The sequence below is a fragment of the Trichosurus vulpecula genome, chromosome 3 (assembly GCF_011100635.1).
Source record: "Trichosurus vulpecula isolate mTriVul1 chromosome 3, mTriVul1.pri, whole genome shotgun sequence".
In the NCBI taxonomy this organism is placed as follows: domain Eukaryota; kingdom Metazoa; phylum Chordata; class Mammalia; order Diprotodontia; family Phalangeridae; genus Trichosurus; species Trichosurus vulpecula.
This window is the reverse complement of record NC_050575.1, coordinates 291,242,441-291,258,488: the sequence shown is the minus strand read 5'-3', so window position 1 is coordinate 291,258,488 and position 16,048 is coordinate 291,242,441. Positions and strand designations below refer to the sequence as shown.

The window sequence follows — 16,048 nt, the reverse complement described above, 5'->3', positions numbered from 1 at the left end:
GAGGGACATTTGAACAACTATACTTAATATCAGAACCGCAAATAGGTCCTTCTCTCTCTAAAAGACCAGAAAATAGGGGGAAAAAACTATTGAAGTCTGGGTATTTTATCCTCAAAGTGCTTAATTTAGCCCCTGAGTATTCTATATATGTTATAAAAACTAAGTTTAATTTAAATTAACCTAATTAATTTAAATTAATTAATATAAATTAATTCTATATGTGTTATACAGGAGTTCCTCAGTGTTGGGAATGGGTGAGTTTTCTTGAATAAATTAATAAGCTGTAGCAGTGACAGAATGTATATTGATATAATATTAATATTTTGGACGATGGCTCAGTAATCAGGTATCACATCATTTCTTCTCCTAGACTCCACCAAAAAATGGTTTTATGGCTACTGACATTCAGACAGCATCAGGTGACCCTAGAGAGGGGAAGCAATCCCCTTCATCCGCCCTTCATTCCTCCTGCTCGTTTAGGAAGAAGACTAAGGACCTCCCACCATGGCGTTCTTCTGATAAACATCCCACTGACATCATTCGGTTCAATTACCTAGACAACTGTGACCCCATTGAACAAGCCTGGCAGGTGTAAGAAACTAGTATCCTTCTTATCTCATATGCTCTTGGAAACAATAAGTTGAAACTAGTAGATATTGTATGGGGATGTGTGTGGTACTGGGGGAGATGAAAAATTATGTAGTCCCTGCTCTGAGAGAGGTAACGGTTTGCTGGCGGAAGGTGGGAGTGGGGAATAAAGGCATGTGCCTATATGCATCAAAGTATGATTGTAGGTGCAACGAAGTGGTATAGCAGATAGAGGGCCTGGCCTCGGAGTCAGGAAGACCTGAGTTCAAATTAGCCTCAGACACTTACTAGTTGTGTGACCCTGGGCAAGTCACTTAACCCTGTTTGCCTCAGTTTCCTCATCTGTAAAATGGGCTAGAGAAAGAAATGGCAAACCACTCCATTATCTTTGCCAGTATCCTAAATGGGGTCATGAAGAATCAGACACAATTGAAAGAACAATACGATTGTAGAATTCGGTAAGACCAAAGAAAAGATCAAGGCAAACTACTATCAGAAAGTCTGAGGAAGGGGAGACACAGGTGTGTGCTGAGCCAACTCCTACAACTCCTGAGAACCCAATTGTTAAATTTTTCATGTGAGCATTTACACCTTGGAAATCAGCAAAATGCTACCGAGAGGCTTACTTATTGTTTTGTTGATCACCTAGAATGAAGAAAGGGATGGGGAAAACAAGGTGGGGTGTGGATCAAGGAAAGCTTTCTGGAAAAGCTGTGCCTTAAAGGAACCGAAAAAAATGCAACCTCTCTGGGGCGGGAGTGCATTTGAAACAGGAGTAATGGTAATATAGAGAAGCAGAGTAAGATTAGGAAACAGCTTGTGACCTAGTCAGCTTGGAACATAGAGTATATATAGAGGCTACTGTGAAATAAGACTGTCAAAGCCAGATTGTAGAAGACCTTCAATCCAGTCTTTGTGGTGAATGCCCAAAAATCTCATTTTTCTTCTACTTACACTTCTCAAATGATACAGTATTTGTAAAGCACTTAGCATAGTGCCTGGCACTTGACTAACTCTCGAGGTCAACATATTTTCTGGCCATTCCACTCTTCCTTTAATTTGCTTGTATTTTATTGACTTAATCTCTTTAGTTTTAGCTCAATTAATTTATTTTTATATTTACATCATACATAATTTATATAATTTATATAAATACATACTGTGTATTTCTATTTTATATTTATTTTATTTACATAATCTTTTTTTGTTTTTAAATTACTGTCACTTTTGAATAAACCACTCTTCCTTCCCACCTCTGAGTTCAGCCTTGCTTTACAACAAAGAAAAATAGTAGTTCATCCAAACCAACCAATCTTTCAGCCTACAGCATGTAAAGGCATACGCAGTGCTCCTTCCATCCTTAGCTTCAGGGTCCAGCGTTGGAAGGGACCTTTAGGGGTCGTCTAGTCCCGCTATCCCCATCATGGAGGAATCTTCTCTACGACATCTCTGATGGGACCTTAACAAATGTTTGTTAATAATCCATTAATAATAAAACAAATGATTAATTATAGATAGAAATGCAGTAGTTAATGAAGGGATCCAAGGTGGGGGCAGCATAGTACAGGGACTAGAACACTGACTGAATTCAGAAGACCTGGGCCTGATTCCTGTCTCTGATGCTTATTAATTGTAGAGGCCATTTAACCTCTCTGGGCTTCAGTTTCCTTATCTGTAAAATGAGCAGGCTGGCCCAGACAGCCTCTAGGATCTCTTCTATGATCCTGTGGTTCTAAGGAAGTTAGATTTGAGGATCATGATACTTATTCTGGATCCAAGATTAAAGCCCATTCCAGAGTAGTCCTGGGGATGCAGGGGAGCCTCTGGCTATTCCATCTCTAATAATATAGGCAGGAATCTGCCATGGCACAAGATCCCTCTTTGGGATCCCTAACTACCCAGTAAAGTAGTCAACAACAATCTCGACATTAGTATATTTAGAGTTTTCAAAGCATTTCCTCATCTGTTATTCATTTTACCCTCATCCCTTTGAAGTGAGTACCACCATCCCCATTTTTCAGATGAGGTGAAGCAACTTAGCCAAAGTCACAAAGCTGATGAGCATCAGAGCTAGGACTAGAATCCAGGTGTTCTGGCTCCTCTCGTAGGATTCCTTCTGTCCACTGCAACAGCTTGTCTTTTGTCTTTGTCTTTCTGTCCACTACAACAGCCTACCTTTTGACTGGGGGTTTGAGGCCCAGATTAGTGAAGAGAAGAAAAGCCTTAGTGGGAGGAATGCTAGCATCACTTGAAGGTCTCTCACATAGAAGGAGGAATAGACTTGTCTTGCTCAAACCCAGAAGGGAGAACTTGGAGGAATTAATGGAAATTTTAGAAAGGCAAATTTGTATTTGATTTAAATAAAAACTCAGTAAATCATAATTAATAGAGGAGGCAGACTGGCAGGTCAGAAAAGGGGAAGCACAATGAGGGCAATAATATTTCTAGGTCTTGGGTCAAAGTGAAGCCTTCAGACTCCTTATTCTATGGATACTGAAATAACTTGCAGATGGGATTGCTGAACATACTTACTGTCAATGATTTTTAAAAGCTTGTAGAGAAAGGAAGAGGAACGAAAAAAGGGAAACGTTTGTCCCAACTTTAAAAAAAGAGACTATGGATGAGTAAACTTAATTTTGATTTTTGGGAAAATTCCAGAATAGATTTATTAAGAATATAGTTTGTGAGCATTTAAAGAGAGGAGCAATGATCACTACAAGACAAGCCAGAATGGTTTCCACCAAGAATAGGAGATGGCAAACTTACTTCATTTTCTTTCTTTTTTTTCTCCATTTTTGATGGGATAATTCAACTTGTAGATTAAGGGAATGTGATAAATGTGTAGATTTTTTTAGATTTTAGCAAAAATGTTTACAAAGGTCAAAGTCAACAAGCATTTATTAAACATTTCCTATATGCTAAGCCCTGAGATAAGTGTTAGAGATACAAATGCAAGCAAAAAGAAAAAATAGTCCCTTCCTTCAAAGAGCTTACATTCTTTAAAAAATTTTTTTTAAATTTTTTTTGGAGAGGGGAAGGCAGGGCAATTGGAGTTAAGTGACTTGCCCAAGGTCACACAGCTAGTAAGTGTGTCAAGTGTCTAAGGTCATATTTGAACTCAGGTCCTCCTGACTCCAGGGCACTGCAGTGCTAAGGAGTTTATATTCTAATGGCAGAAGACAAATAAAAGGGAGTCGGAAAGGGAGGGTGTGGGGTGAGGTACCTGTGTAGGGGCATGGTTGCAAAGTCCTGACAGTCAGCAGAGTCAAGAGAGGAGATGAAATAGTGTCACCCTGGGCCCTTCCACAAAATGGAACTTCGAGAAGGAATTCATTAATGAGTGAAAGGGGCCACAGGGGTGGAGGGATGTTCCAGGGTAAGAAGGCAGCTGAAGCATGGTGGCAAGACAGAAAAGCTGAAGAAAGAGTCTGGAATAAATGATACTATAGTTGGCTAAATTCAGAACTGGTTGAATGGCTAGAACCAAAGAGTAGTTGTTAATGGTTTGATGCCGACTTGCAGGGAGGTCTTTGGTTGAGTACTCAAGGCATCTATCTTTAGCTATGAACTATTCAACATTTTTTCAGTGATTTAGATGAAGCCATAAACAACATGTTTGTCAATTGTAGATGACACAAAACAGAAGATCCCAGCAAATTAGAATGCTGGACTGAGTCGAATAAGATTATATTTAATAGTGATAAATATAATCGTACATAATTTCAAAAAAATCAACTTCATAAATACAATATGGAGAAAGTGTAGCTGGGTGGCAGTTCATTGAAAAAAGATCCCAGATTTTAGTGGACTGATAGCTCAGTATAAGTCAGCTGTATTATATGATAGCCAAAAAGTCTAAGGCAATCTTGGGTGTAGTGTCCAGAATGAAAAGATGATTGTACTGCTATATTCTCAACTAGTCAAAATATAGTTGATGTATTCAGTTTTGGGTGCCACATTTTAGCAAGGACGTACACTAGCTGTAATGTGTCCAGAGGAGGGTTATGAGGATAGTAAGAGGACTGGAACATTTTGAATATGCAGATCTATCAAAGGGACTGTGGAATCTAGAGAAGAAAAGACTTAATGGGAGGACTGATAGCATTATTTGAGACTCATATAAAAAGAGGAATAGAATTGTCTTTCTCGAACCCAGAAGGCAGAACATGGAGCAATTAATGGAAGTTACAGGGAGACAAATTTGTATTTGATTTAAGGAAAAACTTTCTAATCTTCAGATCAGTCCAATAGAGCTGAATGGGCTGCCTTGGGAACTTTGTGGGCTCTCCTTCTCTTGAGGTCTTCAAGCAAAAGCTGGATGACCACTCCATGGCAATGTTGCAGAGGAGACTATTTTTCAGATATAGTGTTGGACTGGATGGATTCTGAGGTCCCTTCTAATGCTGAGACTCTGAGATATCTCCTCCAACAAGACTGCCACTATCACCTAAAGGCAGGGCCCAAGCAAAATCGTGAAATTTGCCTTTGTTATCTTCATCTTCCCTTTCTTTTCAGTTTGGATTTCTGCCCTTCCCAGGAACCTATTCTGTGTCCATTATGGAACGCTTTTGGTCTTAGCAGTTGTCAATTGATCTCTGATGCTTTAGGTGACCATTCATTAAGATATAAAGATTTTAATCAAATAGATTTACAACTTCAGAATCATCCTTGAGTCCTTGATATTTTGCTTTCCCTCATATCTCATATACAATCATTTGCCAAGCCTCTTTTCTTCCTCTTTCTTTTCTTTTCTTTTCTTTTTTTTTTTTTTTTTGAGACTGGGTTTCCCTGTTTCACCCAGGCTGGAAGTACAGCAGCCACTCAGGGACCTAACCCCACTGCTGATCTGAGTTGAAGCTTTGCTCCATTTCTGACCTGGACAGATTTGCCCCTCCTTAGGCAGCCTGCTCTTCGGGGCTGATCCCATAGGTGCCAGATTTAGTGAGGATCTCAAGTGATCCACCAGCCTCAGCGTCTTCTCCTCTCCCCGCTCTCAGCAGAGATTCCAGGTGTGGGCCATCTGTGTCATGCTCAGCCATTTGACAAGTCTTGCTGATGTGATCTCCACATCTCTCGCGTCCATTTCCTTCTCTTTTCTCATATAACCTCTACACTAGTTTAGGTCCTTATCACGTCTTGCTTGGATCATTGCTTTGTTGTCACTTCAGTTGTGTCTGCCTCTTCATGACACCATTTGGGGTTTTCTTGGCAAAGATACTGGAGTAGTTTGCCATTTCCTTCTCCAGCTCATTTTGCAGATGAGGTCACACAGTTAGTAAGTGTCTGAGGCCAGATTTGAACTCATAAAAGTAAGTATTCCTGACTTCAGATCCAGCACTCTATGCACTATGGCGCCACCTAGCTGCCTTTGGATTATTGCAGTAGTCTGCTAATTGGTTTCCCAGCTTCTAATCTCTTCCTTCTCCAATCCATCTTCCAGGCAGCTGCCAAAGTAATTTTCCATAGAGCTGATGCATGTCACTCCTATGCTTTAAAATAGTCAGTGGTTCCCTATTGCCTTTAAGATGAAATACCAACTCTTCTTTGGGTCATTTGAAGCCTTCAACAGTCTGGCATGCTTGGTTTCAGCCAAACTGCCCTCCTAGCTGCTCCCCAAATGCAGCACGCCCGTCTCTAGTCTCCAGGGCTTTTGCACAGGCTTTTTCCTATGCCTGATGCACTCCTACCTCCCCTTGATCTCTTAGGATTCCTAGCTTCCTTCAAGCCTCAGCTCTAGGTACCTCCTCCTCCAGGAAGCCTTTCCTGATCTCTCAATAGTTAGTGCTCTCTCCCAGACATCACATTTCATATCTACCCCGAGTAGAATAGAAGCTCCTTGAGTTTGTTGTATTTATCCTCATTCCCTAGCTTAGACTTTGCACATAGTAGGTGCTTAAAGCATGTTAAATTGAATAGTATCGAATTTGTTGAATCCAGTGATGAATGTCCCCATATTATTTATGAAAAAATGACACTCACCTCTTCATTTTTAATTTTTTGCTAGCGCTTCTTTTCTCAATTTATAGAAAGAAGAAAGGAAACGAACAGGCCTCAGATTTCAGCCGACAATCACATAACAAGAAAAATAAATTTCAAGACAGATCCAGGCTGAGAAAAGCACAATCACTGGCAAGTATTTTCGAATATCAATGTTTTGTCTCACAAGTCCTGCAGTACCTCTGTCATCTCTTTGAGAAATAGAACTGTTCAATTTTTCTAATGCCAAACTATTTTCTCATCTACGATAGGGATATAGCACTTTGCGAGCCTTAAAGCTCTATATAAAGGCTATTATCATTATTCCCATTTCTTTGCTATTCACTATTATTAGAGTTTATAATTACTATGACTGTTGACATATTTGACATGTATTTGTATGGCATCTGTACTTACACCTGACCTTCACCACAGCCCTGTGAGGTGGGCAGGACAGGGATTAGTATCCTTAATAATTTCAGCAACCTCATCACTGCCCTCCCTCTTTCTAGTTCGTCCTTTCTCAAATCCAAACTCTCTATAGCAGACAAAATAAAAATCAGTACAGAAAATGGGAGAAAGTGCTGGGCGTTGAGTCAGAATAGCTTGTTTCCTGATCCTGTCTCTTAACGCTCAGCTAGCTGCATGACCAATGAGAGAGTTCCTTGATGTTTTTACTTTTTATACATAAGGAAATGGAGACTCAGGTTAAGTGACTTGATCAGAGGAATAGATTCTTCCCTTCTCCTTAGATCCAACAGATAAACTATTCCAAGCTCTCCTAATTTGCTTATGCTATCGTCCTTTATGTCTAAACCATATGCCCATTTTGCCCGTGGTAATAATGGTAAAACAAAACAAAACAAAAAACCCTTCTGTGTTATGCTTTATAATCACAAAACACTCTACACACGTTGTTGTTTGGTTGCTTTCATTTGTGTCCGACTCCCAGGGACCCCTTTTTTTGTGGGGGGTGGGGAGGTTTCTTGGCAAAGATGCTGGAGTGGTTTGCCATTTCCTTCTCCAGCTCATTTTACAGATGAGGAAACTGAAACATCCATGCTTACGTGACTTGCCCAAGGTCACACAGAAGTAAATATCTGAGGCTCATCTTGACTCCAGGCCCAGTGTTCTCCACTGTGCCTTTGATCTCTACAACCTGGTCAGGTAGATAAGACAGGTGTGATTACACTCATTTTACTAGAAGACAATGATTGACTTAGAAAACTTAAGTACTTTGCCCAAAGCTGTATAGCTCATAAGTGGTAGAATTAGGATTCCACCCCAGGTTTTCAGTTCAATGCTCTCTCCACTACAACATGTTGCCCCTAAGTAAGAGAAGAGCATGGTGGGCATTTATTACCTTGAGGACGCCTTTCACCTACTTTGACAGATCTATAATTTCACCATTGTGAAAATTTATACCTCAGACTATCTGATTTTTGTCCAGATTTTTCCATAAATCCTCCATCAAGGACCTCCCCAAAACACTGGAGAACTCTCAGGGTACCATCTTATAATTCAGATATGTTCTGTTGCTTCCCATTCTCACTACATTATCTGCCCCTGATTGATTGATATCCTGAATATAGATATATATGCATATATGCGTGTATACATATGTATGCATACACACAAAAAATGTAGAAACAACTAAATCAAGAACATTTCTTTCACTAAGAAAAAAAACCAGATAATTACATTTCTAACAAATTCAATAATTACTGACATGGAAAGTAAATAAAGAGGTTCCCAAAGCGATCTAGGGACCTTGTGGGTTCCTTTCAGTTTGTATAAGAGGTTCTCTGAATGTTTCATATTCATAGGATCATAGATTTGTGCTGGAAGGGATTTTGGAGATTATTTGCCAGTGATGTCAAACTCAAATAGAAACTGCATCCTTGCCAGCTGCTTGTTAACTTATAAACCACTGGAGTGGTTGTGTGTGTGTGTGTGTGTGTGTGTGTTTGCGTGTGTATATATATAAATTTTTCTTCCATTAAACATTTCCCCATTACATTTTAATCTCGTTTGGGCCCACTTGGGAATTTTGCAGGCTACGTACCTCCCTGGTAAGTTTGATGCTTCTGATTCTAGTCCAACCCTCCTCATTTTATAGATAAGGAAACTGAGGCCAAAAGATGAAGGCAACAAGGGAAAGGAACAAGCATTTATTAAGTACCTACTGTGTAGCATTTATTAAGTGCCTACTATGTGCTAAGTGCTTTACAAATATTATTTCATTTGATCTTCACAGTTTCCACATCTGTAAAAAAGCAATAATAATGAAGCAGAGTAGTATAGTACACTGGACTTGGAGTCAGGCAGACCTGCCTCGTACATTTATTAGCTGTGTGACCCTGGGCAAATTATTTAAACTTTGGCCCTTAGTTTCCTGAGTCTGTAAAATGAGAAGGTTGGACTAGATAAGTTCCAAAGGCCCTTTTAGCTTTGAAAAGAATTGTTATAATCCTTCAAAATAACTATAGAACTTTAAAAATTTATTTTCCAAGCAAACTTTACATTCCCATAGAATCTAAGGGATTTGTACTACACTTAGAAAGTAATGAGTTTGGCCCTGTTGGAATTCATTGAAAGCTTTGAGATCAGTTTGCCTGCCATTGGCCTGAAGTGATCAACCCTGCCAGTATTCACAACTGTCAGTTTTGCTTTGTCTTTGTTTTTTGACAGAATTTGCTGCCTGAGAGAATGAAACTTTGTGCTATTGTACTCAAATACAGTGCAGAACAACAAAACACAGCTTCCTTATACTGAACCCCTCTTAACTGCACTGCTTTCCTTCTTTTAATTATTTCCTATTTATCCTGGCTGTAGCTTGCTTTGTAAATATTGTTTGCATGTTGTCTCCTCCATTAGACTGTAAGCTCCTTGAGGGCAGGCACTGTCTTTTGCATCTTTTTGTATCCCCAGCACTTACCATAATGCCTGACACATAGTAGTGTCATAATAAACATTAATAAATGTTTATTGAATGAATGAACCTAAGGTGAGATCTTTAGAAATTTCATATGGCTCACATAACACTGTCCCAACAATGTTATTTTGCAATCAAGTTGAGAGATGCAGCACCAAAGTACAGTTGACTGAAAGCTAGCCACCTCTGACACATGCTGGCCTTGTGACCTTGGGTCAGTCCCTTCAGCCTCTTGAGGCCTCTGGCAGCTCAGTAAGTCTACAGATCATAGAGGAGTTACTAATCTGCATTACTCACCAAGAATTCCCTACAACAATCAATTCACAGGTTCAGACAGAAAAGAATTATAATCAGACACCATCATAAATCAATTGTTTAATGACTCCACTCACCATTCCTTCTGACTTCCCTATCCAAAACACTCATCCCTTGGCCACCACTCCTCACATATTTTGTTGTTTCCTATTACAATTACAATTGCAATACAATGCAGGCTTGCTGCTGTTTTATCTCCTGTACTTAACCTGTACTTGCCTGGCACCAAGCAAAGGCCTAGTAAATGTTTCTTCATTCATTCATGATAAAGTTGTTTGGTTACTGCCTGTTGTAATGTTTCATCTACAGTTAAAAAGACCACTTAACAAGCTAGGGAAGCATGGACATGCTTGTACATTGAAATTTCCCTGGATTCTCTTCAGCACCGTCACTTATCTCTTTTTTTTTCTAAGTTCTGTTTTCAAATAAAGTCCTATTCTTTAAAGAACATCCACAAAATGAGGCAGTTGTGGGATAGTTTTTCATTGACATTTTGTTTTTACATCATCATGACTTCTAAATATCTCTACACTCTTAACTATACCCAATGAACCATCCTTTGTAGTAAAAAAAAAATTAAAAGAAAGAAAAAGAGTGAAAAGAAATTCAACAAAATTAACCAAGTCTGACAGTATATTTAGTGTTTCAGACCTGCAGTCCCCCCCTACCACCAACTTCAAAGAAGAGAGAGAGGTGCATTTTTTCATCTTATCTTTGGGGACAAGCTTGGTCATAAGAGTTACTCAGCAATTGTTCAGTGTGGGGTTTCTTGTTCTACCCATTTACACTGTCATAGTCATTGGGTATAGTGTATTCCTTGTTCTGTTTATTTCATTTGGTATCAGTTCATAGAAATCATCCCATGCTTCTCTGAATTCTCCATATTCCTTGTTTCTTATGGTATAATATTATTACATTACATTCATGTACCATGATTTTTTTTAACCATTCCCCAATTAAAATGTAAGCTCCTTGAGGGTAATATATATATAGTAAGTGCTTAATAAATGTTTATTGATTGATTGAATATCTCCTCCTCCTTCTTTACTCTTTGCCTTTTCATTTGTCTCCTATTTACTCTTTGTCTCTGTTCCTCTTTTCTTTGTCTTCCCCCTTTTCTTCTCCTTTCCCCTCCTCTTTCACCCTTTCCTTTTCCTTTACCTTTTCTCCTATGTAATTTCTACTTAAAAAATGCTTGTACTGATACTGCTCCATAACACCAACTGCCTAGTCTGTCTCGCTGCTTCATATGCATAGCCCTCAGCTTCTACATCCTTGTTATTCAATGACTAATTATAGGGTTATCTGTTTTATCATAGATAAACCTCCAGACAAAAAAAAGGGTTGTAGTAGGTGAACTTTGTCCCGCACTCAATGCCATGTGAATATTACCGCTTACAGAATGCAGTTCAGCATTTGTTATTGTTCATATCATTTAATTTTCCATACTAGAAGAGCGAAAGGCTAAGAACCCCAGAGGCACAATGATATCCCCCGGAGCCCCACTACTTAAATTCTTGCTTCTCCTTTCTCTCCAGGAGAGCTTGTACCTGCTATATCATGCCCCTTTTTGTTTGATCTTGCCCCACGAAATAAATCACCCTGACATTTCAAGCTCAAGCAGATAGTCCTGTTTCTGTTTAGACTAATATTTTGACAGTTACTGAGTGACTGTGTCTTTTCATTTAAGGGCTAAACACTAAATATTGGATGTAAACTGTGCCTTTGGATATATGCATTTCTTCTCATCATCATAGTGGAAATGTTTCACATGCCTTTGAAAGGAATAATTGGAAGAAGAGTGGGGGCCAGATCTTCTTTGTATTTCACACAGCCCCTTTTTTATATAGTTGGCATTCAGTAAATATTTGCAGAATCAATCAATCTAGACAAATCTGAGCCTGAACTGAAGTGTCTCTATAAAATCACAAGAAAATCACTTGGCATTGAAAAAGCAGTGAGGTAGAAGGGTGGAACTTCTCTGGTTCTCAGTTTCCTCATCTTTAAAATGGAGATGAAAAGATTTGTCCTAACTTTCTCACAAACTTGTAAGGAAAGTACTTGATGCACTGTATACCTGCTATGAAAATACAAGTTATTAATGGGATTTTTGCCTGCCAGTTTTGGGAACGATCTCAGACTTTTGAGCTTTCGTTTAGGGACAAGAGTTATTTTTGTTGAACTATTCAAAAAATGTCTGCCTCAATGGGCTGACATGATGATTTCTGCTTTTTCTTTTTTATACTACATCTCTCTGGTGTTGTGTTTTTTATTAAAAGATCCCAGGCCAAAGGGCTCACATTTTGAACCTTGTACTGTTCTTGTCAGCAGTTTTTTTTTTTTATGTCAGCAGTTAATGTTTATTGTTGTTAGTGTTATATCATTAAACATGTGTGATATCATTTTATTGTTTTATTGTGTTTTGGTCACCGATGCTGTTGGACGTGAGCTAGATCTGACCTGTAAAAAACAGGTCCCTTATCCATAATTGAATCCCCAGCTACAAACAAATTTCTCCCTTAGCCCTCATATAGATTGCACTGAGTTCCATGTTTTTTTTAAATAAATTTATTTATTTTTAGTTTTCAACAATCACTTCCATAAGATTATGAGTTCCAAATTTTTCCCCATCTTTCCCCTCCCCCCCACCCCAAGATGGCATGTAAATTGAAAAAGGCTCAACATATGCATTCATATTAAACCTACTTTCACATTAGTCATGTTGTAAAGATTCAGAACCAATGGGAGAAATGATGAGAAAGAAGAAACACAAGAAAAAGAGGGAAAGAGAGCAAATAACACGCTTCGATCTCCATTCAGACTCCATAGTTTTGTTTTGGTTTTTTTTTTTCTGGATGTGGACAGCATTTTCCACCATGAGTCTTTAGATCCTTGCATTGCTAGGCAGAGATAAGTCTATCAAAGTTGGTCATCGCATAATGTGACTGTTACTGTGTACAATGTTCTCCTGGTTCTGCTCACTTCACTCAGCATCAGTTCATATAAGTCTTTCCAGGTTTTGCTGAAGTCCACCTGCTCATCATTTCTTTTTGTTTTTTCACTGAGTTCCATATTATGGAAGAGTGGCTCCTGAATACCTACATCACAGTGAACCTTTCTTTAGTAGTCAAGCATCGTCATTGAAATTAAACGTTGAGAAGATGAGTAACAGAATGACCAGAGTTAGTGACCAGGGATGGGGAACCTGTGGCCTGGAGGCCACATATGGTCCTCTAGGTCCTCAAGTGCTAGTGTATTTTACTAAATCCGAACTTCTCAGAACAGACCCCCTTCATAAAAAGACTTGTTCTATAAAACTTGGACTCAGTCAAAAGGCCACACCCAAGGACCCAGAAGGTCACTTGTGGCCTCAAGGCTGCAGGTTCCCCACCCCTGGATAGTCCACAGCGACCTACTTATAAAATTTTTCTTTAAAAGATGGAGATGCAGCATGGTATGTTGAATAAAGAACTTGTCTTGATGACCTGGGTTTCATTTTCCCCTCTGACATATTGGTTGCGTGGCCTTGGGCAAGTTAGTTGGTGTCTGAGTGCTCTAAGCAACTTTCTAAGACATGAATCATGGAGAGGATGCTGACTTTCATTAGTAAAGGGAGTTGTCTCACATGGGAATTCACTATATCAATGAAATCACAGTTCTAGTCCATATCCTCTATCCTTAAAAGGCTAAATAACCGTATTGTTTTAAAAGATTGATGATTTTATTAGCAAGGGCACTCCCTCCACCAGAGCAGGCTAGCAACACCTCCACTTCTCAGACGGTCATCATGAATTGCAATGGCATCCTCCCAAAATTCATCACCTGATGACCAGCCTTCTGGTGATGAGCCTCTGTAAGACAGTTCTTGGGTAACAGACGCACAGCTTACCACTAAACCCATATTTAAAGTTTCTTTAGCTTGGTAATTAGGATCTGTCAGAGTGTGTAACTTGCTGGACTAGCCTTCCCTAACAGAAATCAATTTGGGGCCATAATGAGGCATCAGAGTATGACTTTCATGTGGGACGTGAATATATTATTAAGAATAATTAGAGGTTATAAACCCCATTGCAGCCTATCTTTGAGCATTAATTACTAGAACTTTCTATAAATTTGTTTTTTTATAAAGAGTCCAATCATGAGAAGTAGGTAATATTATTTTCATATCATGAACCCTTGCACCCATTGGATTAGGAATATCATTTTCCTCCGGTTGGCTGCATGGCTGTCAGCCTGTACTGCTCAGAAAATTAAGAGTGATAGCCATTCAATTGCTATGACTGAGGTGTTTAGGTAGTTGCTAGCCTATTCTTGTCTTAGAGTCAGCTAGGTTTTTTATTCATTCAACAAGTATTATTTTATCTTCATTCTTGCAGAAAAGAGAAAAAATGAATTTCTTCCAAGAACCACCAGGAACACAGAGGAATCTTTCCATCTGTCCCTCTTGCCTCAGTCTGATGTGAAAAACAAAACACTAAAAATGTGGGGAGTGTGTTTAGTCATATTTTTTCCAGCCAATTACTGTAGCTGGCTCTGGCTCTACCTGAGGACTCTCCCTTTCTCAGAACAAACTGAGTTTTGCTAGCATTTAGATAGCAACATCCTCCTCCTCCTCCTCATTAACATCAACAAACATTCATTAAGTCCTGCTCCTTTCCAACTTAGTAAAATCTGCCAGAGCTTATATTACCTTGCTAGTCTTAAGGAACCCACAGTCATCTCTGGACCTTTTGCTAAGAGATACCATAAAGGCTGGCCTCGTAATCTGCATGGAAAAAATCACACAGACAAAGATCGCGCATGGTCCAGACTTTGACATGCTCGTATCTTGGACAGGCATTACAGATAGACCATGAGCTGAGCCTGGAAGGGACTTGAAGAAAAGGAGGCTGGAGCATATTTGGGAAACTGTGCAATGCTCGCAACCATCCCAAGATGCTCTCTGCCACCAAAGGCCATCTTTAACATATTCTCCTGGTAATTCTCTATAGCTGCAAATCCCAGGGCATGATGATCTAAAAAGGACCAGTATTTCAGGTGACCCAAAGAGGTGTGGGGAGGATTCAAGAAGCGACATAAAGACAACGGTGAGACTCAGACAACCAGAAAAGGAAGTGAATCCCACCTCTAACATATATAACTATGTGGCCACGGACAATCCAAAACTCATTAAGCCTCACCGGTCATGTGGGAATAATAATACCTGAGGTACCTATTTCACAAGGTGGCTATGAACATAAAATGGAATAATGTACATGAGACGCTTTGCAAACCTTAAGTGCTACATAAACTTCTGGGACTATGTTGTTGTTATGCATCAAGAATGAAGAATAACAGATGGATAGCCCAAGTATTATTGCACTTGTACCAGAGGAAGGCCTCCGGTACATTGAACAAATCTTCTATGGAAAATTTTTGTAAGGATATAGACAAGAATTGCCCAAGATGAGACGGCATGGATGGATTACCATCTGAAGCAGTGGGAGGAGTTACTAATATCAGTGAGATCTTGTATCTGTGGATGTGTCAAGAAATAAACTCCATTTGAACTGGTGTGACTTGATGTTGCATGAGTCCTCATGAATGTGCTCGCATCTTTGGGGAGGCTTGGTGTCGGGGGTTTCTTCTTAGATCAGTCATTCCAAGGCAGGGGCACTTGAGGGGTGAACTTGTAAATATTCATGGCACTCAGTCCATCTCCCCTCGCTCCTGCTCTGCTCTTCCCCTCTTCTTCTCTTCATTCTTTTCTCTTATTCCTTTTTATGGCCAAATACCAGCATAGCCCATCTAATGCCACTAATCGGCAAAGAAGGCAGTGTTGGGTGAGATGAGGTGATGGGGACAATTAGTTAGTTCCCTAGCAATGGTGGTTATAGGTGAATGATCAACTGAACCATTACAGCAGGAACTTGTGACTTTACAATGGGGTTTGGTTATAATATTTTAACAATGTTATTACAGAATCACTTTGGTCAGGACCACCTTATATATAAGGAGGGATGACTGTATGAAGGAGGAATTCTTCCTCATTATGAGTTTTAAATCAAACATCAACTATGATACTTGACTTCTTGATATTATAGGGAAAACATAGAATGTGTAGATTAATGAAATTGGTATATCCTCCTTCCCTGTAGATCTTTAAGAATGAAATAGGTTGTCATTTTACTGTGAAGTACAGTATATTAGAAAGTGTACTGGAATAAGGGTCGGAAGATGAGAGTTCTTACTCTG

General features: G+C 39.3%; 1 protein-coding gene across 1 annotated transcript in view; it reads left to right on the top strand.

Annotated features, from left to right (window-relative positions):
• The window catches only part of FBXO16 (F-box protein 16), a 52,493-nt gene that overhangs the window by 32,932 nt on the left and 3,513 nt on the right, over nucleotides 1-16,048 (top strand). The window contains exons 5-6 of the mRNA XM_036751317.1: nucleotides 371-591; nucleotides 6,615-6,717. Coding sequence (XP_036607212.1) covers nucleotides 371-591; nucleotides 6,615-6,717 — 324 coding nt within the window. The remainder of the gene's footprint in view (nucleotides 1-370; nucleotides 592-6,614; nucleotides 6,718-16,048) is intronic.